General features: G+C 40.7%; 2 protein-coding genes and 1 long non-coding RNA gene across 10 annotated transcripts in view; all 3 read right to left on the bottom strand.

Moving 5' to 3' along the window:
* The window catches only part of UNKL (unk like zinc finger), a 60,121-nt gene extending 47,406 nt beyond the window's left edge, over positions 1–12,715 (bottom strand). For 6 of the 8 annotated variants that reach the window (XR_014228264.1, XM_082312830.1, XM_082312832.1 and 3 more), the window contains exons 1-4: positions 12,625–12,715; positions 10,556–10,765; positions 4,055–4,231; positions 1,085–1,218 (exon numbers count right to left, since the gene is read on the bottom strand). Coding sequence is in view for 7 of the 8 variants with exons in the window: in XM_082312830.1 (XP_082168956.1) it covers positions 1,085–1,218; positions 4,055–4,231; positions 10,556–10,765; positions 12,625–12,704 (601 nt within the window). In the remaining variant the exon portion in view is untranslated. The remainder of the gene's footprint in view (positions 1–1,084; positions 1,219–4,054; positions 4,232–10,555; positions 10,766–12,624) is intronic. The other 2 variants (XM_082312835.1, XM_082312833.1) reach the window with 2 other exon arrangements.
* Positions 12,716–13,084: 369 nt separating this feature from the next.
* LOC309591080 lies at positions 13,085–14,415 on the bottom strand. The gene is made up of 2 exons (XR_014228265.1): positions 13,987–14,415; positions 13,085–13,727 (listed from the first exon to the last, which is right to left on the bottom strand). It is a non-coding gene; the product is annotated as an uncharacterized lncRNA (long non-coding RNA).
* Positions 14,416–14,942: 527 nt separating this feature from the next.
* Positions 14,943–24,577, bottom strand: GNPTG (N-acetylglucosamine-1-phosphate transferase subunit gamma). The gene is made up of 11 exons (XM_082312838.1): positions 24,502–24,577; positions 24,320–24,374; positions 23,981–24,048; positions 21,784–21,838; positions 21,585–21,668; positions 20,406–20,499; positions 18,747–18,861; positions 18,105–18,187; positions 17,713–17,841; positions 16,961–17,042; positions 14,943–15,841 (listed from the first exon to the last, which is right to left on the bottom strand). The coding sequence occupies exons 1-11, from the start codon at positions 24,551–24,553 to the stop codon at positions 15,717–15,719; spliced, it is 942 nt and encodes a 313-aa protein (XP_082168964.1). The 5' UTR covers positions 24,554–24,577; the 3' UTR covers positions 14,943–15,716.
* Between the last annotated feature and the right edge of the window lie 11 nt (positions 24,578–24,588).

The raw sequence follows: 24,588 nt of genomic DNA, 5'->3' as shown, positions 1-24,588 counted from the left end.
ATCAGAGTATCATACGGACTCTCTTCTTTGTTCAGTCCTTTTCAATAGTTTCATTAAAGGTTTAGGAAAATAAGGCTGAAATCACTAGTTGGATGATTTTCAACCCCCAGAAACTATGTGCAGTCTCACCATATTTACAAGGATTGACAGAAGCCATACAACATTATATAATGCAGACCTGTCACAATGCAAGGAATGCAATAAAAGTGCTTGTAGTTCGTCAATTTTGCTGTCTTTTTACATAGAACACCCAATATTTTTTGATCTAGAGCCGACAATTAAGCTCTACACATTATTAGTACTTAAATAGTTGGAACTCACTCTATAGTAGATTTAAAAAATATGGAGGGGACAAGTATCATACAATTATCTCCCCTTGAATTCCTTGGAGACAGCATCTTCATGTGACCTCTTCCTGTGTTACTGTCCCCACGTGAATTTTGTGGAAGTAATTGTACCTGGCAGTCTTCTCTAAAGCAAAATTTGGGCAACAGCTCTAACAATATCTGATTGATACTTACATCTTTGGCTACATAATAAGCAAGTCTAAACCAAGAACATGAGAACCAAATTTGAAAGCCTTAAAAAAACTAGGGCAATTGGATTTACTTTTGGATTTACTTTAAGATCTAATATAATGCTTTCAAGACATTCTTGTATTTTAATATTCTGCTCCAATTTTCTGTTTAATATTCTACTTCATTCCTGTTACTCAAGCTCAGCAAAGAATAACGGTCCCTTAACTAGTCTATGAATGACTCAAAAAATGAAGACACTAATCATTACTATACTTAGCACAAGACAGAGTTCCTACCGACTTTTAAGAACATTTATTCAATTGACACAGATTAGCAACACTTGTATCAAGTAAACTGAAAAAGACCTATTAAACGTTTTCAAAACAAAACCTGTTCAAAATGCGATCTGAATATAAATGTGACAGACAGTACAACTTGTTCACAAATATCCGTATTACTTATATAAACCAATTCTTTGTTAAAAAAGGCTTTTGAACTTCTCCAGGATCAACAAACTGGATCAAACACCAATAAAGAAACAAAGAAAGGAGACAGGGTAACATTACCCTGCCATCTTGGATCTTCACTAAGGATCTTCTCAATCATTGCCTGGCTTGCTAAAATTCCTGGTTGCAGATCTGGAATGCCTTCACCGCATCCTAGCTGCCCATTCTGTAAGGTTTCCTGTGCCTGAAGTTCTCTGGAATGGGGAAAAGAAAATAACACTGCTAAACTGTATAGCTACAGTAACCCTATCTGTCGCAGGTATAATCGTGTCCAAGTCTATCAAAATTCTGTCATTTAATCCAGCTCTTAACAAGCCTAAATTGTAAAAAAAAAAAAAAAAATTTACTACGTTTCAAACCATTACTTGTGCTGAAGCTGGCAAACAATCGTAAGGAATAACCATATCATACAAATCAAAGAGAACACATGACCAAATGCCGGCATTATGTACACAGACTATGTTTGTACCAGCAATGCCCATCTGTACCTCTGTATGCTGGTGTGCTGACATTTTGAATACGCTATTAATTTCTGATATTCCACCACCACATAGGACATGGTACAACTAAAAAAGATACAGAAAGGGCAATAAGGGTGATCAGAAACACAGAACTCCTCTATGAGGGAGAATGAAATACCATAAGACCCTTTGCCTTGGAAAAGTTACGACTGAAGGAAGGCACAAAATATAACTACTGAATACTACATCATATAAAAGTAGCCAAAGTGCTTTTGGCTCACTGTAAGATTTTGCAAGAAAAGTTTGTCAACACATTCAGGAGACCTAGTAACAAACAACAAACATTATTAGGAAATGGAACCTCTTCTGCAAGTAAGCAACCACTGCTTGCTGAAAGATCAGAATGACTACTGCCAAACTAAAAGGTATTGTATCAGTGGTATGAAACCTCTACCAAAAATCTGAGACAATTTTATTATTATTTTATTTTATTTTATTATTATTTTATTTATTTTATGGCAAATCAGTACAAAAGATTTAAAAAAAAAAAAAGATACTATAGCATAATTATATTAGGCAGACTTTGAAGCACTGGAGAAACAAGGTGAGGAATCAAATACCAGAGGTGTATCCATAGTACTCTATGAGAATCAAAGGTCTCCACCTTCGGCACTGCTTTCTCTAGACACAAATATTCAAGGAGCTTACCTCCTATACTAAAATACCCCTCTCAGGATCTCTGAAGAGGAGTCTGAAAGATGTGGTGGTTTATAATGTAACTAGTTGTGATACCATTTAGATATAATTTCAAGAACTTCCCAGACCACAAGTATCCTCCAAGAAAGAAAAACTCAAAGGGAAAGGAAGACAAGACAGACCAAAGCCAAGTCTGAAGCCTTTCAAACAGTCAAAATATTTCTTTTACAGAATCAGAAAAGGTGCAGGCAGTGAGAAGGAGAACAGATAGACCCTACAGACTGCTTTTTCTTTAAGGTGGATATGTAGAAGAACAGGGCTATTAAGGGGAATAAAGTTAACATCTGCACCTGTGATTCTACTGTTATTTCTCTGCTCTTTACTTAAAATGAAGAAACCCTAATATCTGTGTCCATCGTAGAGCAAAAAGACCACCAAAGAAAAAATAAGACCCGATCCTTATGAATGATGGATGCCTGACATCAGGAGAAGCAATGGCACATGACTGCTTTTCACAAACACCAAAGAAGTTTGGGGCAGCCTACTTGTAGGTTCATGCTGTTAAACACAGACTCCTACCACAAATGTCTTCAGCTGCTCCTGATGCTCTATATGTAGCCAATCACCAATAAACAATCAAGTAACACATAAAGACATGTAGAGAACGGAGCTTGTTTTCAGTCTTGCTATACACTGGTTCCTCATTCTAACACAATACAAAAGATTACGAAGATACTAAGCATTCTGTATTTAGACTGATGTGGCATCATGCTGTGTATGCTAAACAGGGAAAGTTAAAAAAAAGAAAAAGAAAATGGACAGATGTCTTGCAGAAGAAGCACCAGCTAGCTAATTGAAGAAAGTCTTCTGGAAAGAAAAGCTATATATAACTAAAGAGTATGTGACCAGGCAATGCAGCAGTGAATTCTGTGGCAAAATATGAATTTAAATAATTATGAAATTACTGAAAAGGCACTAGCTTCACTAAAATTACTGTGAAGGGAAAGCTATCATCTCCCAACAGATGGTTGGGAATAAGGGATAACAAAGATAAGAATGTAAGATAGCAGCCATACCAGCTCAGAGCAAAGGTTCATCTAGCCTGGAATTCTGTCTCCAACAGTGGCCAATAGCAGATGCCTAGGGAAGAGTATAAGCAAGCGTACAGTGATACTTCCCCAGAACGCTCTTCCAGTGTCCCGTAAGAGATACTTGTGACCCTCCAAGGCTTCAAAGCTCTCTAGAAATTGGCATCCTTTCCTATTGAGTATATACAGACCACTTTCTGTAACAAGAGCTCCCCTTCCATCCATTTATAGTACCTCCCAACAACATGCTTATCTCCCAGCTTTGGCGACAGCTAAAACTCATACCTACCACTACCCTGACTCACAAAGCACTTTCTTTCAACAATAACTTGATTATACATTAGAGAGGCAGAAAAGAATACTGATATCTTATACATGAAAAAATACAACATAATTTAAAAAAACGCAATGTCAGCAGGCAAAATGTCAAACATACAAGCTGAGAGCCTGAAAGATGGCTTAACAAAATCATAAATTTGTGAATGTAAAAACCACCTGCAAATTTACAAGGCATAAATGACAAAAGGCAGAGTATCTGGTCTTTCATCAGTCGTAAGAATTACATATATGGCTCTTGAAATTGCGACTTACAAAACCTTAGTATTGGTATTTCCCAGTGTGCTTCTATCTGCTGTCATGATGCACAGTGAATTGTATTCTTACGTTTACAGTTACAGAAGCAAGTATATTTTTCATGCAAAGCATACTGCATTTTCTGGTATGTGGTGATAACAGACATGTGGTATTTCCTGCTAATTAGGCTGAAGAATTTGAAACAAGACTACCTTATATCATATACTGGTGGTCTAAGGTCATGTGGACCATGAGCAAAGGCACAGTGAATTCCATTCTTCACACAGTGACCCCGGGCATCTGTTTCATGAATGCATGTTCCAGTCTTGTAATATCTGAGATGATACTTCCTTTCTGTATCCCCTGTTGTTCGATGCAGGTAAGGGCAACTACATAATAGAAAGAGGAAAGTTAGAGCACTGCTTTGAATTTTGTTTTTAACAGTTTAATTCTGAATTATGCTATATGTCTTATTAACTTATAACAAGTAACTTTGCAGGATTCTTCAAACAAAAATTGTCCCAAACAAACCACCATCACAGATCAGCTTCAAAATGAAAAACATTAATCTATTTCTTAGTCTCTGCTAAAGTTGTAAGAATTTATAGCAGGCTGGCTCACAAAGATATTATTAATAAGTCTAGTAAGCACCCCTGTAAGCAACAACATCATCTGAGCTAAGGAATGACATCGTCCATACTGATAAAAGCTCAAATCATTTCCACACTAATAGGTACAAGAATTTTTTTTTAATGTTATTGTCATCTAAAATCAAGGGGTACTTGAAGCACGGAGATTTTTTTCCTTGCCTGCTCTTTATAGACATGGAACTTATCGAACAATCTCAGGCGAAATCTAAAATGACTCTCCTATAAAAAGGAAGAGAACGATTTCTAGATCAGCAATACATATTTGTACATATATTAACCATTTTTTCAGACACAACTATGTGAGTTATGGTCTATGCTTTAAAATGGCTAGCATCATGTATGGATTATAATTCCAACTACCAATAGTAAAAAATTTTTTAAAACCCCACAAAAATATATACACAGGGATGCCTGTTCTCTCCCAGTTTATTTCAGTGTAATTAATTTTGGTCTCTGCTGGTTCTGAAAAAATACTAGTCTCCAAGAACTACTTTCCCCCATCCCAAAGTAAAAAGAAACTGCACCAAAAACCTTAGAGAGCGATACAGAACAACAAATGAAAAGTCCCACAGAAATATTTTACTTTGAATGAAGGGAGAACAGTAAAGCACTAAGTAGACTTTAACACTCACAAGAATTTATGCTGGCTTAAGCTTTATTTACTATATTCTAAAAAGGTTGTTTAGAAACTAGACTAAACAAATGCAATTGTTTGCAAACATGTACAAGTCTGATATTTATATGTTTACATCAAAATCATACATGTTTCCTGCTTTGCTGAACACACCTGCAGCTTGTGCTGACTTCCAGGAATTGATACTGTTTATGATTTTGGAGAATCAAGTTGCTTCCGTGTAGGAATTTAAAACCAGCATTCTATTAAACAAGATAAATGGGCTGCAGCTACTGATTTGTACCTATCTCTTTAAATCCCAACAGAATTAATTAGCGGGAAGACTAGGTATACCAAATTCAGTGCTACATCTCATTTTGTCAGTGTAAGACGGAGCACAGTCTACACTCAGATCTGAAAGTAGTTCTTTCACACTTCTTCGCTCTTGGAAAGACAGACAGGATGCAATCTTTGTTGGACCCATTAGAGTGCCTCCGCCGAACTTTGTGAGGAATTCTTTGTGATGTGTGAATAGCACTGATGCAGCCCTCCTGTTCTGCTAGAATTGCTACTGCTATGGAAAAATGAGAAAACCCACAAGAGTCAATCAGATACTTTCACCGGCACTAGTCCTGTACAGAACTCTAAACAAGAGGAAATGCAATCTGAGGCTGTATTTTTTTTTGTTACTGCTAACTGTTTCACCACTAGCAGGATCTTTACAGGGGTCAAATGTTTCCATTTTCCCAGCAGGCTGTTCATTACAAACTCTAATCTTTCACTCATTTATGCACACCTCACAAAGGTGAGAATACTCTGTCATATTCTTATGCATAATGTTCACGCTTCCATTTTCATCTACTTAAGTTTGCTCATTTCTGTTGGAAACAAGAATTAAATGTTTTATCTTTCATGCAAGAAGTGTACAGGTGTTTACATCTCATTGCTTGTCTCTAAGTCCATGGTTCCTTATCAGAGGGCAGACATTTTTGCTTAAATATCCGCAGTTTTTCCCTAGCAAAATCGCCTTATCAGTGGAGGTTGCCCCAAAAAAATCTTAAAGCCTTCAATTATTTTTAAATTACTTTTTAAAAAAAAAACAGATAATTCAATGGAATATAGACATAGCTTGTCAGACAAGCTAGGCACAACTTGTGTGCAATGTGAGAGAGGGAGAAATACTCAGGTCACAATATTTCTCACAAAAAGACAACATGGATTTCAAAAACAAGCTAGGAAAGAAATATAAACTGTGTCACAAGACTCTTTCTTCTGCTAAATTAAATCTAGGTTTGTTTGCCCTAAGACTCGATACTTATGCCATCAACAGCTAATGAAATCTGAATTTATTGAAAACACAGCTTTCCTACTGCACATTTTGCTAGCTGCCTGAAGAGTCCTGTAACAGGTGAAGTCCTCCTCCAGAAACTAACAGAATGCATGGGGCTATGCAATGAGGCTATCCAGTGTGACTGGGACAGTGTGTTATCTGAATTTTGTCTAAGACTTGTAAAGAACTAGGGAAGAGCTAGTTCTAAAGGTGACTCGGTGGGACTAAACAGCATACAAGCCTCAAAGACCAAAACCAATGGCATCAATTTTGCATGTGTATGCTTTACATAAAAATGTGTTATTCATACAATACCACAATAATACATATGCTATCAACCACAGACATATTGATCAGCTGTAGTTCATCGCAGGATCATTAGTCAGAAAGGCAAAAACCCCTAATAAAAGCAGCCTTTAGGTGGTAGATAGTACTTATTCACACATAGCATCAAACTAAGCCAATGCACTGAGATATGCACAGAACAGATGTTCTGCTTAACCTTTAATGAACTAGAGGGATATTACATCTTACCTTCACTTTATTACTGAAATACTTTAATGGTGCATAAACCACTGTAATACATAGCTTTAAACAAGACTAATATTTTGATTTTAAATGGCTGATATTCCTTATTATCGGATTACATGGCTGCAAACTGATGAGCTTGTTCTCATGTACCACAGTTTGGTACTAAGGTTGTCCAGACACCACTTATTCCTTAGGAACAAAGTTTTTATTAAAAATAAAAATAAAAATAAAAAAGTTGTTCCCAGGCAGAATAACAAATCTACTTCATGGCCCATATTTCTACAGCCATCTCCCAGCTTAAAATAACTGTACTGAATCCTAACTTAGTAATCATGAATCAGTAAAGAACAGTACTCTGTATTTTTAAGTTCTATTGGAGTCAACACACAACATTTAACTATTGAAATCAGCTTTGTTTTCTGCATCCGGATCTCACAAAGTAAAACTGTCATTACATTATTCAAAGTAAGCAGATGTACACACCATGAAAGAGAACACACGTTCACAAAAACCTAAAAGGTTAACTGATAACTGAAATGTATATTTCCTTTTCACACTCTTTTTAAATCACATCATAAACATTCCAAAGATATCCTTTAAGAATAAAACAGTTCCAGTTTAAAAGGTAATGCCAGATGTTCTTAGGTGTACAAAAACAACTACTTAGTTCTATTGCTGTTCAACCTTGAGGCACTGACATATTTTTTCCTATGATTACTTGAAGTGCTCTTCTGTAGTTGACTTCTGTAATTGATTCACTCTTAGAGCAGTCTTATATTACAGATACTAACATATTCAAAATAATCTTCTCTTTTAGAATCTGACGTCAGTTGGCTACAATGGCTGAAAAACACATCAGATTAAAAAAAAAAAAAAGTGTCACTTCTGTCCTCACTTGTGAAATTGGAAGGAACACTGTTCACTGCTCAAAATATACGCCTCTAACTCTGCAAGTAATCTAGTCTTTCTCACAGGCCCTTCCTTCGAACAGGTTGTTTTCATTTGCTACCCTTAGAAACACCCTTCTCTAAATGGCTTTTTAAAATTTTGGGCTTCCTTTCATTCCAAGCTGAACTTTGGAAAGGAATATCACAGTCAAGCCTGAGTGAAACCAACAGTTTCTACTCTAACTCTCTTGAAAATATGTTCCTGAGAACAATTATGGGTGTCGTCATTCTACCTTTCTCGCTAGTTCTCTATCAACTCACAAACTGCAGTAACCTAACTGTGTATTCAGATGAGCAGAACAGAGAAACAAGGACATAGATAAAAGCAAAAAAGTACCAATACGTTGTCACAGATAGGTTAAAATGAAGGTGTCCTGGCACTACTGTTTATAACCTATTTCTGTAAGAATCTGAAGTTGCTCCAAATAAAAGGCAAAATTGTAGGCAGAAGACAAAACAGGGTCAAAAAAATACTCTTTTGCTGAGTTCTGAAACAGGAATGCTGCCACACTGTAAGCATCTCCTCAGAAATGTTGGTGTTCTCTTCCACTTTTTTCTCCTGCCACTACAGACATGCTGTGGCATCTTCTATCTTTAAGAAAGTTACCTTTGACTTCTCTTGCCTTTCCCAACTATTTGTCCTGTATGCATTTTCTCTTCTACCTTAACTTCAATCAGCTATCAACTTACAATAGTTGACTGCTGTTGCTAGCCACCAGTTCTCAGGATCAGATCTAAAATAAGGCCTCCACAGTTCATCTGAAACTTCTCTCACAAATGTCTCCAATAATCTCACCTTATAACTGAATCAAAGAAAGCAGACTCTATTTTCTCTACTCACCTCTATCTTCATTTTCTTAATTTACTGTCTGCTTTACTCAATTTTTCTCCCCTTGAAACATTGTTCTCCTTTGTTTACGGGAATTCAGTTATGTTCACATTTTCCTCTCAATCCCTCCTGCAGCATATCTTCCAACTTCAACATTCTCTTATGCCTCTGGTGAGGGGTCTCACAGGACTCCAACCTTGGTCCCTGCTCCTGTACTTCTACATCTGGGCAATTTCACTGCAAAACACAAACTTGAAAACCACCACCTCTTTACTGATAACTCCTAAACCTATCCATTTAATTCAAACTATAAGCACGACATGCTAAAGCAGAGGTATGAATCTCACTACCGGTCTTATTTCTGGCAAATCCTCTGTACTTCCATTATGCTAGACAATATAATCACCCTGTTTGTCATTTAGGCTCCTAACCAGGGAGTAATCTTCAGTGACTGTAGGGGACAACCTTTCCAATCCAATTGCAGCAAAAAGGTTTCCATCTCACATCTCAGTTATTGAAACATCTCCTCTTATTTGCTTCTAATAATTCTAATAATTCAATGTTGCCCAGCTAATACCCTTTTAAAACGCTGCTTCCTTTTTCCTCTTTTAGAATCAGTATCTATCACTCAATAATGAATAATGAATCACTCAATAATGAAAGGCCATTTTTTGTCCCCAACCAATCCATGACATGAGCATCCATTATCCTCATTTGTTGATTTTCAAAGAACTGCCCATGCTGCCCCAGGATTGGCAGGAGTGCTTTACAAACAACTGAAGAGGTAATTAATTGTTCTCTTTTAAATCATCCCTCAGAGACATTTTTTGCTGTTTATATTGCTTAGGCATGGTACTTAATATTGTCACGCTGCCTAGTGCATTTTTGTTGTTTACCTTCTCTTATCTCTGCTGTTTAGTTTGTAAAGCCTCTGGGAAAAATCCACCTTTTTCTTCTGTGACTACAGCTTATAACACAAAAGATACCTGATCCGTGACAAGTGCTGCTATACAATACAATAACCAAAATAATTAATCTTCAATTTTTAAAATAGGTGGCCAGCCTACCTATTTCCAGGCTGTTTTCCTGCAATTTTTTTTTTGTCATAAGTCCTTCCTTGCTTCCATCACTGCAGATGAAGGTAGCTCCTCTGACATATGACCACAATATATCCAGCTCCTCTATATATGCCTGCCTGCCATACTGTACCATTTGCTCACTCTCATCTCCACAAAGCTTCTACCCCTCCCCAAGTTCACTGAAGACCCTCTGTGGCCTTTACCTAGAAGAGACACATGTCCATGGAAATGCAAACACTAAGGGGCTAGCCAGACAACTAACAGTGAACTCCTTCCTTTGCTTTTTCTCACTGGAAGCATCAGGAAACATTCATTCTCCTCTACTACCCATCAATCTTCACAAAACTTACATAAGTTTAAAATCTCAAAGCCGCCTCGATACAGTAGGTTTTGCACCTACTGGTCAATTTCAAAGTTGTCAGGAGAAAAAGGAAACACAACCGGGAAAAAAAAAAAAAGGTGCAGGAACAATACTAGCAGAAAACCAGTTTCTTATGTTATGCTTTAAAGATAGTCACAATGCAAAATCATAGTTCTAACTCTATGATAGCCTAAAGCATACATGCTTATATAAAAGTATATGTGCCAAAAATTGACAAATCACTTATAGAAAGCTGTTTTCAAATAAATTGCAGCAGGATTCTATCGATCATTTTCGCTAAGGAGAAATTAGCATCTTTCCTTAATGTCATTGATAATACTATAAACACCTAGGACTGAAAGAAATCACTTACTCATCTCCATCTGGGCAGATTCCTGTAGTCTCATCATATTTTGTACAATAAACATCTGGACTGTAGTTAAAAGTCCCATCACGCCTTCGTATAGGTCTACGACGACGCTGATTTAGGAAATGCCAATGAAAACAGGTAAATGGTCTGTGCTGGGCACACTTGTGCTGCAAAAATAGGGGGCACTGCTCTGTCCTAAATTCCTTTAGATACCTAAAAAAATTAAACTGTGTTACAAGTTTATCTTATCGGAGGCATATTTTTACAGTATTAACAGGGCACTTGACAATTCAGTGCACACAGCCCGTGAAAAATTGTACAAATGTACCTGCATACAGTTTTAGTTCCTATGCACAATTCACTGTTTAGCTGTTGAATACAAGTGACTTCATTTTTTATGACAGATGCATTACTAATAAAATGCAGTGGAATACCTGGCAAATTATACTATGTTTTGTAACTAAACTAAAACCAAATAAATACATTAATTTATAAAGCACAGTATTTCAAATATTGTCCTAAGTAACCACCAAACAGAGATTATAAATCCAACAAGTTACTTGAATGAGCATTCATATTGCTTGCTACCATACAAAATAGTCCTACAAAGGGTATTTTAGCTAAATACCACATCTAATTTAAACAGTCCTTAATCACAATATTCCCAGAGTGTGGACACACTATATAGAAAGCTAGAGGGTTAAAAGCGGTTTATGAAGGTTATCAGGGGCTATGAGACGACTTCAGCAAACTTATTTTAGTGACTGTCACATTTGTGCTGAGACAGTCTGGGGTCTTTGAAGGTTACTTAGGTGTTAGTAAGACAATCCTTCATTAGCACGCAGGGGATACAAGCTAGTTAGGAAGTCTGATACTTCTTTCTTTCCACAGGATGTCAAGATCATGCCAGACTGGGCACTGCTGTGGCATTTGTCAAAGGATGTAAGACAGCACTTCTTCCTGTCTCAGTTTATATATGTATTAGCCAATTTAGCAAGTTCATTATGTCGCTAAAGTTATGGAATATTTGCAGAGGAATGGGTATATGGGGGCTTTGGAGAAGAACCTTAGAGTTCCCAGAGGTCTCTAAAAGGGTGTGGGATGTGTAACAGGCTACAGAGGAATTGAAGATATAGAGAAAGGATTAGAAAGAGGAATAAAAGGCATCTTTTCTTTCTCAGTTGCTTAAACTGGCACATGGGGGATGTAATGCCACAAAGTTATGAAACACGTCTTTAAGTTTAGAGAAGAATCTCTAAACTATTCAGGATTGCAGGGAGAGAAAAAAAAAAAAAAGGAATAGAATTTTTGGACATTAAGGACTGTAGCAGTTATCTAGGTAAGTAGCTACATTCTTGTGGTCTTTCTGAGAGTGCTGGAAGCGTGACCTTAAAAGTGATGATACAGGGGATGGGAGTGAAGGAATGGCACAGTTAAGTGATAAATTATTCTGCATTTGTGGGGAGCACATGGTCTCACATGAGATGGGCTGTCAGTAGTACTAAGGGGCTGCAGGGACTTTATAGACCATATCAGAAGAAAACGGACAGGCTTGCAGAGAGGATGGTGAGCACATGGAGCTGTCTTTCAGTACGGCAAGGTCTGCAAAAATTGTCACGGAAACGTCCCAAGGACTCGAGCGGAGGCTGGCTACGCAACGCTTAGGAGAAGTCATAGCTTGGAGAGGGCGGCCTCGGAGTGCGAGAGGGTGCTGCGGGGCTCGGGATGCCGGCCGACGCCGGCGGGTCACAGTGCGGACCAGAGAGGCACGACCGCGGGGGCGGACGCAAGGCGCGGAGAACCGCCGCAGGCGCCCCGCAGTCAGCCGTGCCCGGGCCGCCTCTCCGGCCGGCACAGAACGCGGCTTCCTCCCCGCTGCGCCTGGAGCCAGAAAAGGAGCACGGCGGGGGCCGGCCGGGGCCGGGCGGTCTCCTCACAGACCCGCCGCCGGCGCAGGAGGCCGCGCGGAGCAGGCCCGGCACACGACCGGGCCCTCCGCCCCGGGCCCTGAGGCCCTCCCCGCGCGGCGCTGGGGCCCAGGGAGCAGGGCGCCTCCAGGACGCGGTACCTACGTATAATGCGTCGGCTGCTCGGTCTGCGGGGACCCACCGGACCCGCCGCCCCGCGACACCGCTTTCGAAACCGACGGCATCTTCCTCGGCGGTCCACAGAGCGCAGGCGCGGCCCGGTCCTGCCGGCCCCGCCCCCCGCCGGCCCCGCCCCCCGCGCACCGGCCCACCGCCCCGCCCGCGCGGGCAGCGCGCGCGGGCAGGCCCGGGCCGGCCCAGCCGCCCTCGGTGCGGGGCCGGGCCCTCTGCCGCCGCGGCTCGGTGCGCGGCCGCGCCCTCTGCCGCCGGGGCTCGGCGCCGGGACGGGCGCAGCCGGCGGCCTCCAGCGCCTCGGGGAAGGTGCGTTTCACAAAGAGCATGCGGAGCTTCTTCAGCTGACGGCCTCGTACTCGTGCTCTTCAGGCACAAAATGCTGCAGACAAAGCGTCTGCAATGCCCTAGAAGCAAGAGACTATGAGAACAGTTTTACAGGTAGAGGTTCTTTATTAGACACCTATCGCATCACCCAAAAATAAGGCACACACGAAGGCGCAGCTCTTTATTTCCTTAAACAGAGCAGTACGTTGCTGGGTTCGTTGTTCTAACAGAACAGGGAGAAAGCAAGCTCGTCAGAGAAACAGGTGTTACACCTTAGGTCAATATAAATAAAATCCAGGATCGCTTTTTTATTCGCCAGGACACCCCCATGCATGTATCTCACTTGCAACGTTCTACACTCCCAAGACAAACCAAACCTTGTGACAGCACCAAACCAACTGTATGCATTTACTATGCATCATCGGGTTAAACTACAGGGACTCTACAGCAAAATCAAAAGCCGCGGTGGTGCACGTTGTTCCGAGACTAACCAGCAGTATTAGACAAACACGATGCTACGTCAGTTTTCTCTGTAGCTCCAGCCTGTCTTAGCAGCTGCTGCCATGTTTGGGTTTTTTGGGGTTTTTGTTTTGCTTTCTTTAATTAGGAATTTTAATGGCACAAAAACAGTTTTGCATTTTTACACTTGAAAGCTTAAAAAAAAAAAGAAGCCTCTAACTTTGCAGAGAACTAGATTCTTCCTCTCCAAGAAAAGTCTCCAGAGTGTGCAAGTTTGAATATCTGTGAATCTGTAGGAAAAAAACAGATACTACATTGTTCAATGAAACTAGGGGTTTCCTCCCCAATATAATACAAGCCAATCACTTAGATTCCCTGCAAAAACCTCACCTACCAGTAATGATCCCCTAAATCAGGCATGTCTAAAAAGTTCTAGTCCAGAAAGCGAGCACCGACTATGCATTAAGAGTTGAAGAAAGTAATTTCTACATTATTTAATATAAAAAAAATCAGAACAAAGAATCACATATTAATGAATCATACACTTACAGTTGTCTTCAATGTAAGTTGAACATACTCTGTGACTAGGAAAATGTCAAGTGAAGGTCACCTTCAGCAGCAATTTTACAGACTTACAGCTCTGGTATTTTAATACCCTGTGCATTTAAGAAAAATAATCCATGGAAAAGAGATGGGCTGTATAAAACGTATCTTCAAATGCAAGTTGATTTGCAATACATCCTGTTCATCCCTACTGTGCAACGCAGGCAGGAACTACTCCTTGCGCTACCAGTGTAAATCGCTACGCTAAGACCAGCACAGAAAGCAGCACGATGCGCGAAGGAATCAAAGCTTGCAAGATAAGGCTGCCGATAGGCCGGAAAAACGAGTTTTCCCCTTAAAGTGTCAGCACAGCTGTTAACCAGGTGAATGCCAGCAAACTTTTGGCAGCTCCTTCACGGCAGCCGCGCTCCCGTCCTCACTTCTCCTCCTGCGGCTGCGAGGGAGCATTGCTTTTTCGGGCCACGTCTAAGGAGTCCAGGGCCTGACCGGAGAAAACGGCTTCCAGTCGCTCGTCAATCTCCGTTTTCTCCCTGAACGCGCACCAGAGCAAGAGCCCAGCGCACAGCAGGCTGAGCGGCAGCACCTTCGCCCACGGCCTCTCGTGGTCGCTCCCCATGGACCGGCCGACGCTCCACACCCGCGGACTGGCCTTGCTGGCGGAGAAGGGGATGGCCCCCCCGCCCTCCGGATCCGCGCCCTCCGGGCCCCGCCGCCGCGCCAGCCACCGCCGGGGGCCGGGCAGGGGCAGGGAGCGCCGCGCCCTGCAAAGACACACGCGTCAGAGGCGCGGCGCGCGCGGCCCGCGCCCCGGCCCCGCGCCCGCCGCCTCACCGCCAGCGGCCCAGCGCCGCGCTCATCCCGCCGCCCCGCGCCGCCGCGCGCCTCCTCCCCGCGCCCCCGGAAGCGGAAGCGCCCCCCCGCCCCGGGGGCTGAGGAGAGGGCGGTCGAAACCGCGGCGGGCCGGCGGGGCCGCGCGCTGCCCGCCCGGCTGGCTCACGGGCCGGACTGCGGCAGGAGGCAAAACCACTGCAGACGGCGTCCGCCGGCTCCTACAGTCACGTTTCCACAACCTGTGTTGGAAAAGTCCGCTTTATTCCATATTACATACGGAGAATCGCCATGTATTCCCTTAACACAACTACTCTTTTATAACAATTTGGTGGTTTCGTAGCACCTTTCCGTCAGATCCTGAACAGCTTTCACTTTATCCACCCGCGGTCCACAGATGACGTCAACCTCTGAACACAGGTGGGTGGAGCGGGCTGTCACACACTGCTGTGGCAGAAAACATTTTGCTCAAGTCTGCACAGAAAACACTTTAGCATACAGATGAAATAACACGTTCTTACTGTTCTACTACCGCCTTCCCTACAACATCTTACAGCACTGGTCTTCAACTATTTTGTATTTACACCACCTGTAACCATGCTTGATCGAAGAACATAACAAAGCTGGGACTGGAGACACAGAACCTGTAAACCCATGCCCAATACTGGCCTTAGCAAAGAAGTTTTTCTGAGAACAAAAATGTTCTCAGAAACTAGCCAGCTGTGCTCAGTAACAGCGAGCCCTCACTCCACCATCCTCCCTTTGCTTTAGGGCAGAAATTCAGAAAGTCAAGAATACTCGCAGAAGGTAAATCATTGTAGTGCCACGATACACATTGAACTTGCTTGACATTCCGTGTGAACTTGCTGTTTACCACCCAAGTTTCTTCATACAGTGTCATTCCAAATCCCTGTATCGCCGTGCAGGTGCTCATCATCCTTTGACCCATTAAGAACAGTTGTCACTGCCGTTGCCAGTTTGTGACTTACATATTCAACACTGGTATTTTCAGCTGTAATATTAAGTTTAAGACATCCGTTATTTCTAATTATTTCTATTTTTAAGAACATTTTTGTCACAGAATTCACTAAAAAGTTTTGAAATAAGTCATCTAGAGTAAGCTGTGAATTCTGCTTTTGATTATACAGCTCTAATCTGCAATAACTAAATGAACTACCAAACAGGCAGAAACACTGGACAAGTTACAGAGTTAATAGTTTAAACATGCAGATAAAATGTTTTACAAAAATTCGAATATGACGAATTTTCTCTAGAAAAGAAAGTCACCAATTTGAAAAAACAGAGAAGAAAGTTTCTCAAAACAAAAAGAAGAAAAAACTAAGTATGTCACTAATTTTAAGCTGATTTAATTAGCTCAAAAGGTTCATTGTTTTCTCGAGGTGCCAATTTAAACATAAAAGGTGTAAATATATATTCAGGGAAATTAAATCCTCCTTAGACAAATAGTTCATGTAATAATGGGCACGATGGACTGGAAGGAATGGCCGGGTGGGAGGGAGGGGGATGACAAAAAAAACCCACCAGCACCACCACAACCAAAAAACAACTTGTCTGGAATTAATCCAGATAAGCCTTGCTTCTTCATAGCCAGCACCAAACAGTCTTTCCTTCTAAAAACTGCATGTGATATGGTACTCACCTATCAGAAATCAAAGAGATGGAAAAAAAGGTGACTAAGAAAGGATTAAAAAAAAAAAAAAATCAAACAGATACAGAGAACATTTCAATTTTTCTTGAAGAAGTCAGGCCTTGTGGTTGACTATAGAGAAAGTGGAGTTAGTTACCTAAAAGATGCTTATGTGCTAAGAATGCTGTAACACCGATTTCCTTTTTCTTTGGCACCTTAAGTACTGGAGACAGACTTCAACTACAACAGCAGTCAAAATTTTTCTATAAAGCTAGAATTTCAAGCCATCAACAGATTTTTCTGGGGCAAAATAAGTCCTCTCATGCAGGAATCAAGACCTAAGTACTTATTAAAAACTTTGTCTACTGAATTTTACCTCCATATATGACAAATTATTTAATCCTTGCTGTAACTGAAAACAACACTTGGGTATTCACATTCTGGATAGACAATAATGAAAAAGAACAATACCAAAAAACTCACCAGTGTTTCCTTTGTATGCAATACCGTGCTGACTTAATAAATCTTTAAGTTTTTTTATTTCTTTAGAAAGTTGCTTGTATTCCTAAGAAAGAAAATACATTTTAAATGGCTGTCCCACTCTCCAAATGCATACATAAAACGGGAGTTCATAAAAAATAATGGGTCTGTGCACAGCTGCTACAGCTTTTGACTTAAAAGATCTTAAACTGCTTGTTCCAAGAACAAGGTGCAAATTTTAGAAAAAGATGTATTTCTACATTGCCAAAACAGGAGCCAGCTTTTTCCAAGCCTGAGAGTAAAAATTAGGAGGGCTTTCTGTAACTATTTCAGATCTATCCTCTTACCTAGCATTTTATCATAGCACAAAATTGCATTCCTAAGTTTGCTACAGGACCAGCCTAATTTTATTTTATATCGTAATGCTGCAGTCTGGAAATCTGTCACCTCCTCAACTCTCGATCTAGTAACTTCATGTTCTCGCTTTCAGCAGTTTCTGTTAACTTACAGAGCACTTACATACCCCCCGCCCCCGTCTTCTTACTGGGCATTCAGTTGTGCTGGTTTGCTTTTGACTTATGGGCTACAATAAGGATATCAAATCACTCTGTTACATATTGAAACCAGAAAAGATAATCCCATGAACAGATTTCAGCTAAATCCAAAGAGTGTTTACATAATGCTGTCACACTGATGCTGTCATACAGTAAAAAGGTGGCAATTTAATTCCACATTGTAAATATTACGCTCTATACCTTACTGCACTTCTCCACCGTTTCAAATTCCAGATTTATTTTCTTATTCTGTTTCTCAACTTCCTTTTCTTCTGTTGCTTTTAGAAGTCCTGCTTCTTCAAAAATCTCTCTCAGTATTTTTTTATATCCCTAAAAAAGAAAGTTTCCAAAAGACAACAGATCAATCCACCCGCCTTTCATCTCTGCTTGTAATTTGCACTGGCCATTCCAATTCCTCAAGCTTCACTGTAGAAAACATTACAATTACCAGTTGATAGAGCAGTTACAGAGCACAAAAATTACTATTTGCCAACTGCAGAATAAACACATCCATTCCAAAAGGAGAAACTGCAGAGCCAGGTTTGGCTCTTTGACAGTAATTGTTCTTTACCAAAGAGAAGAAATTACCCAACCTGGTCAGTTATTAGTTCATCATACAGAAGCTGCTCTGCTTCATCCCACTTCCTTTGTAGTGCTTCAGGCAGAGTCGGATAAACTGAAAAATGGAAGTCAAACCATGTAAAAACCAACAGCACTGTCCTGCATTAGTTAAATGCTCCTCTAGTAGCACGCAAGCGTATTTCTTTTAAGAACTCAATGTTTCTATACAGTACATAGTCTCTACTGCTTTCAAGCATTGGGGTTAAACTTAAATTCCACTTCACACATTTAAAGTTTCTGGAGAATGCCACTGGCCAGAAATTTTTCTCTTATTTCCAGATAGAAGGCCTCATATTTCTTTGTTGAATGTAATTCTAACTGAGCTCTCCCTTTTTGTAATGTCAATAAATGAGCAGATACTACAGGGCTGATTCCTACGACCAGTCCAAGAAAAAAGCAAAATATCCCTCACTGGGTCTATACTAGCAATGACAATTTATTTGAGAAATACCTGTGTGTTATAATGATTGCGATTGAAAATACACTTTATATTATATGTTACATTTAATACTCATTTATACCAAGTCACAAACTCAAAGAACCTAAAAATTTACACTCTGAGGCTGGCGTAATATGCCAGCTGCTCCACGCACAAATGATTTTCTAAATCTTACCTAAAAGAGAGTGGGGATGGCACACGAGAGGAGTCTCAAATGTCAGAGAGTAAACACAAGTACTCGGCTCAGACACATAAGCCAATTTATTGCTCTTTCCACAAACAAGATGAACCTAAACATCAGTAAAAACAAAGATGAGTGGAACACCTCCACATGAAACAGGACCAGCACTGATGATCAGTTTGCTCTCTTCCCATGCTAGCAGATGCATTTCTGTACACACTGTCACGTCAAAGCTTCCAGTGCTGTCACCCACAGAAACAGAATCATAGCAAGCACATCTTCAAATTACTTTATCAAATGTAAAAACTGCTTCCTCTAATGGGAAATGATCCCATCACCTACCATTCTTCCTTGGACTCCCAAGCACCATATTTCCCGCGAGAATGAGACTAAAAAGGAAGGTGAATAGGACACCCTTTAGGACCTCACCTGACATAAGCATAATTCACTTAACCAATTTTAGTTCTTACCAATGTGCTGAATAAAGAGAACAATACACATCTAGAAATTGTTTTTCATCTTTAAACTTGCAGCACCAGTATTTTCTGTCTGTTCAAAACTAAATGCCAGTGAAAGATCTGAATCACAATATCAAAGGTCATACAAGAATAGTAATTCTTTCTGCAGCCCCCATGGGAGATAAAGATGTTAACAAGGCACCTCCATTACAGTACAGAATATTTTCACCCTGGCCAAGATATTTTGTCCCTTATCTCATGTTCACATTAGTTATTATTCCAACTATATACCCTCTCTCGTAAGTATTGTATAGTCACCCATCACTGTAATAGCTGACCATCTTCTACATGAAAAGCAGCCTGTTGTGAACTATACGGTATCTTTAACTCTTCTTCACAAGAGCAATCTACGTTACCAGGGAATGTGAGGATTAATTCATTATATCTGTAAAACTGTGTAATACACTGAAATGGGAGGTGGAAAAAGAAAAACATTAATGAATAAAAGGATAAAGGATATGTGCAAATCATGTGCCACACATTGGGCAAGTCTCAGACACCCTTTTTTACCCTTCTAGTTGAATAGTTACTTGGCACAGAGACTATTTGAATGTGAAAAGGAACATTTTAACCACTCCACAAAATAAGAATTTTCACTTTTTCTTTAAAATGTACTCACAACAGAAACTGTTTCTCTTGAGTTGGTTCCTCTGCCACTCCCATATATCTGATTCCTTCTTTAATTTTCCTTGCACGCCCTCTGCTCTTGTTTTAACAGCAGCATGCTGTTGCTAACTGCCTAATTCTTTTCCCTCCTTCTTCCTGGATGTTCTTAGCACAATATGCTGGCATCTTGAATTCAACAAATAGCTCTTTTTCTTTACTTTTCCTGACACAAATTACAAAGCACTGTATGTTTCTACAGTAGTGATAATACTAGAATATTCCACTCTATCAAGGAAAAAAAAGACTTAAAAGTAACCAGTGAGAATACACAAATATATTTCAAAATTTTATCCTGATTTTAGCTTCCCTCCTCCATCCATTCACCTAGCTCCTACAGGAATTCATCTTTATGTTTTATATCACATCTTAAATGATGACTTCTTCAAGGTAGGAATGTTTCAGTCTGTAGAGTGTCATGAGTGTGCATAGAGTCATGCTGCCTGAATTAGCATAGTCTAGGCTATTATACCTTTGTCTGTCTGCTCTTAGTTTCACATGAGTCTCCTTCCCTCATCCACATTCCAACGAATGTGTTGTTGTCAATTTCCCATTCATGCCAGATTCTGAAAAAACAGGACATCATTTTATTTTAAGTTAATGGAAAGAAAAAGGTGAACACTCAGGAAGAAAAACAGGAATACCCTTACGCCATGTTCAATTTAACTGTATATACTTCATTTTTCTTTCTTAGTATTTCCATTTCTTACAGCCAAGACCTTGTAAACAGTGTAGTTTGTTATCCAGGCTGCTGTACAGGGCACAACAACATTACATTGAGAGCGCAGTTTTGGATCAGCTTTCAGTTTGCAAACCATTTGCACTTGCAAATCTGCGTAATGTTTAATGTAAAAATGTTTAAATCCAATAAAATACAATAAAATACAGCTTATAGATCAATCTCACAACAAATTCCATGACGCTAAGTACCCTGTGCAACTCAGATTGTTTGCAGGATTTTTAGTGCTGGTGAGAGCACCTACAAAAACTAGCCTCTACTTCTGCTAGTCCTAAAGCCAATGATATTCTCAGCATCTTGATGTACCCTTTTCCTCTCATATTGGCTCACTAATTATTGTGCACATAGGAAAAAAAAAAAAAGAGACATCTATACAAAATATTTGGAAAGGCAGTAATTTTAAAGCAGTGCTCTGGTTTATAATTAAATTTATTTTAGATCTTATGATTTGGATACTCTGGGGTCTTTGAATACTTTGGGATACTTTTTTGGGTCTACATTGAGTTTTTTATTACCTTTTATTAAATATTTGTAATATAACCCCTAGGCGTAAAGCACTCATTTCATTTTGTAAGGTTATATTCAACTCAAAGTGAAAATAGTTAAAAGACATGAAATCTTTGTTAATATAAGCTGTAGTTATACATTACTGAATTTCTCACATGAACATATCACACCTGCAGTTGGCACTGGTTATTAATCAACCTCCAGCTAAAACAGGAGGTTAGTATTTACCAACAAAACAATCTGAATTTTTCCAGATGGGGTATTTTTATGCATAACACCTTGGGAACTACAACAACCTAAGCTGACCAATAAAAGAATCTTAATTTTAAAACTGCCTCCTTTTTGACAATCCATAAAATGGTCTGCTAGCAACATAGGTAAAACTTAAAGGTCTAAAAGCCTCACCCTAAAATCCCACTATAGGCATTCCATCGAAAAGTCTGCTCATGCTGAGTGACATTATGGAAAGGACAAAACTCATATTTGTACCTTAAAAGAAAAAAAAGGAAAAGAAGAAGAAAATAAGCAATGTTTCAGACCAAAATAAAAAAACTAGTTTGTTCCTCATAATATATAAAATCAAATATCCAAATCCATTACTCACGTGGATTCCACAAAACTGAAACACTTGCCAGCAAGCCTAAAGAGATGTGCAGGGCCTAAAAACACCACAAAATGACAGCAAGGAAGAATAATGTTTTGGTTAAATTTAAGCAAGTTACTGTGGTGACAAAACTGCAAGGATTATGTGACAAGTTTAGTTTTCTGCTGTACATAAGGGAATTTGTACGTTCCATATGGATTACTGTGAGTTCCCACTAGTGCTATATCAGTTTGCATCATGATCTTTAACATTTTTCATCTTCAATACTCAGTAAAATAGATAAGGCTCTTTCTATGATAGAAATAAGAAACCTGTATACAAATATTTGGAGGCCAGATCCATAAAAGGAATCATCAGTGCAGATCTTGCCAAAATCTAACACTGAAATCACTAGAACGCTTGCCTGGCACGTGTCTGTCCCCAAAGTCATCCAAACTCCTCAAGTTTACACTAGTAAAGCCCATTTGCTCAGAACGTCGACAGTGCTGCATATTCAAGTTTCACTGAGATTCTCAAACTAGATATTCCTTTTCACAGTTTGCCTTCACGGTCTGATCCAGTTAGTATTCAACAAGATAACCTTTTTACTGTCAGGCAGGTCAGCAGTTACCATTCTGCTCTTGTAGAATTGACCATTCCAGCCTTGCTGTCAAAGGAATCCAAGACAGGTAACTTGTCATTCAAAAAAGGGCCAAAAGTTCTGAACTAGGTGCTACAGGGGTATTTTGGTGTCCCTTGTTTAAGGTAATTTTGCATGGAATGATTAAATATTTGTGAGGAAAGGAGAACAAAAGAGATTACAAAGCAAACAAAATAAAACCCCATCCTGGTTTCTAATTCCCCACTGCCAGGCTTGCCTATGTACTTCTTCCAAAGATCTAGACAAGCAATCCTAGAAACAAAGATCAGACCACCAGAATCACGCCCTCCGGAATGCCCTAACCACTGGGATACAGGCACGTTCTCTTTCCCATGTGATTTTTTCTGACTGTATGATCTTGCACTTCATTCTACAGATTATCATAGGCTTGGCCGAAGGGCTTGCCCCTCTGCCACATGCAGTCTGTGCCTTAGTGATTAGGATGCTCTCCCCACAGAGGAAGAAAAGCAAATTTGAATGTCCCTGAGGAATGCGTTAAACTCATGCCTCCGTTTCCTGGGCAGGTGCTCTGAAAGAGAAATTACAGGAACTACTACCCCAACTGTCTTGTAAAAGAAAAGAACGAGTAAGGTTTCCATGCTAAAGAATAATTGTGCAAGACAGGGTTCTGTGCCCTGGATTCCAGTTCCATAGACACTCCCAATTTTTGGCTACACATAAGTTCCCACATCCAGGAAAGAAGGATTTCTAGTGTACTGTCCTTTTAACTTTTTTGCTGCTATTTTTGGCATCCTTCCATTCAGCATTCTAACTATTACTAATCCCATTTCTAACTATTTCACTTTTCACATGCAGTACGCACAGAATTCATACATTGGATTTGGGTTCATAAAACAAGACAGAAGTCAAAAAGCATAATCACATTCAATGTCACCATGCCAAAATGCCTCTATTGAGCTTGAACAAGGTTTAAGTCTGTGCCTAAGGTTAGCAGAGAGACAAGAGTTATTTCATTTTGCTTACTCTTTGCATTCAGTGTTTATTTTATCTACTCTTCTCCACATATAGTCTAGAATTTTTTATATTCCCGTTTATTTTGCTAAAGTGGTGGATTTATGTTGCAGCACCCAGGCTTCGTGTGAAACTGAGCCTCTGTGATTTGTTCCAAGACTACTCTTAGACCTTTTTTAAAACAATTTTTGAGTATTAAGTACTATCAGCTGATGGCATGGCTTTTCTATGACAACCTCAAGGATGTCAGGGTTTGTTTCAAGAAGATTTCAAGAAGAAAAAAGTTTGTAGTAAGGATCAGAAGGATCTGTGACTGGCTCAAAAAACACAGAATAAACCATACGGCTATCACTGTGACAAAAGCAGTCCAAATAGCACTGGGACAAGGAACACCAAAGAGGTTAATCTAGGTTTTAAGCCTTCAGAAGCACAATAAAACATATTTGCCCATGCTTATCTTCCATGGTGCTCGCAAAATGACAAGTAAAATTGGTCTTAGTCTGCATAAAGTCAAGGTAGACTATTCTGCAAATGACGGTCACTGAATGATGAAAACCGTACAAAAAAGGTAACGCTTGCATATACCCGATATTGCAGACGGGGACATCTTTGGCTGCAGCCTGTTTGTTTGCAGCAAGAACGGGTTATTCAGCCTGTCAAAAGAAGGGAAGTTAAAGACCGAGCTGGGCATCCGGCTGTGGCTGCAGCCTCCCCCGCCCGAGTGTCCCCCCCACGGCCACGCGCGGCGCGGGGCAGCGGCGACCCCCGCCCTCGGACGCCACCGGCGGGGGCGGCAGGAGCGGCCCGGCCGGGCCCGCGCTTCCCCGGAGGAAGGGACGGGCTGGAGCGGGCGGAGCGGCAGACGAAGCCGAGCCCGCCGAGCCCGGGTGGGTGGTGGGACGCGGCGAGCGGGCGGCCACGTACCCGAACGTGTTCGGCTCCTCCACGATCTTCATCTTCCCCGCCGAGGCGAAGAGACCTGCCGAGCAGAGAGCAGTTGGCCGCGGCGGCCGACCCGCTGCCGGACCCGCTGCCGGACCCGCTGCCGGACCCGCTGCCGGACCCGCTGCCGGACCCGCTCGCCCCCCGCCCGCCGCCGCGCTCACCCAGCGCCGCGCCCAGCGCCGCCAGCAGCAGCAGCCGCCGGGCGGCCGCCATCACCTCTTCCGCCGGAAGCGGAAGGGCGCGGGGCC

The sequence above is a fragment of the Platalea leucorodia genome, assembly GCF_965183815.1.
Source record: "Platalea leucorodia genome assembly, chromosome: 5".
Taxonomy (NCBI): domain Eukaryota; kingdom Metazoa; phylum Chordata; class Aves; order Pelecaniformes; family Threskiornithidae; genus Platalea; species Platalea leucorodia.
Note: the sequence above shows the minus strand (reverse complement) of the source record. Positions and strands in the feature narration are given on the sequence as shown.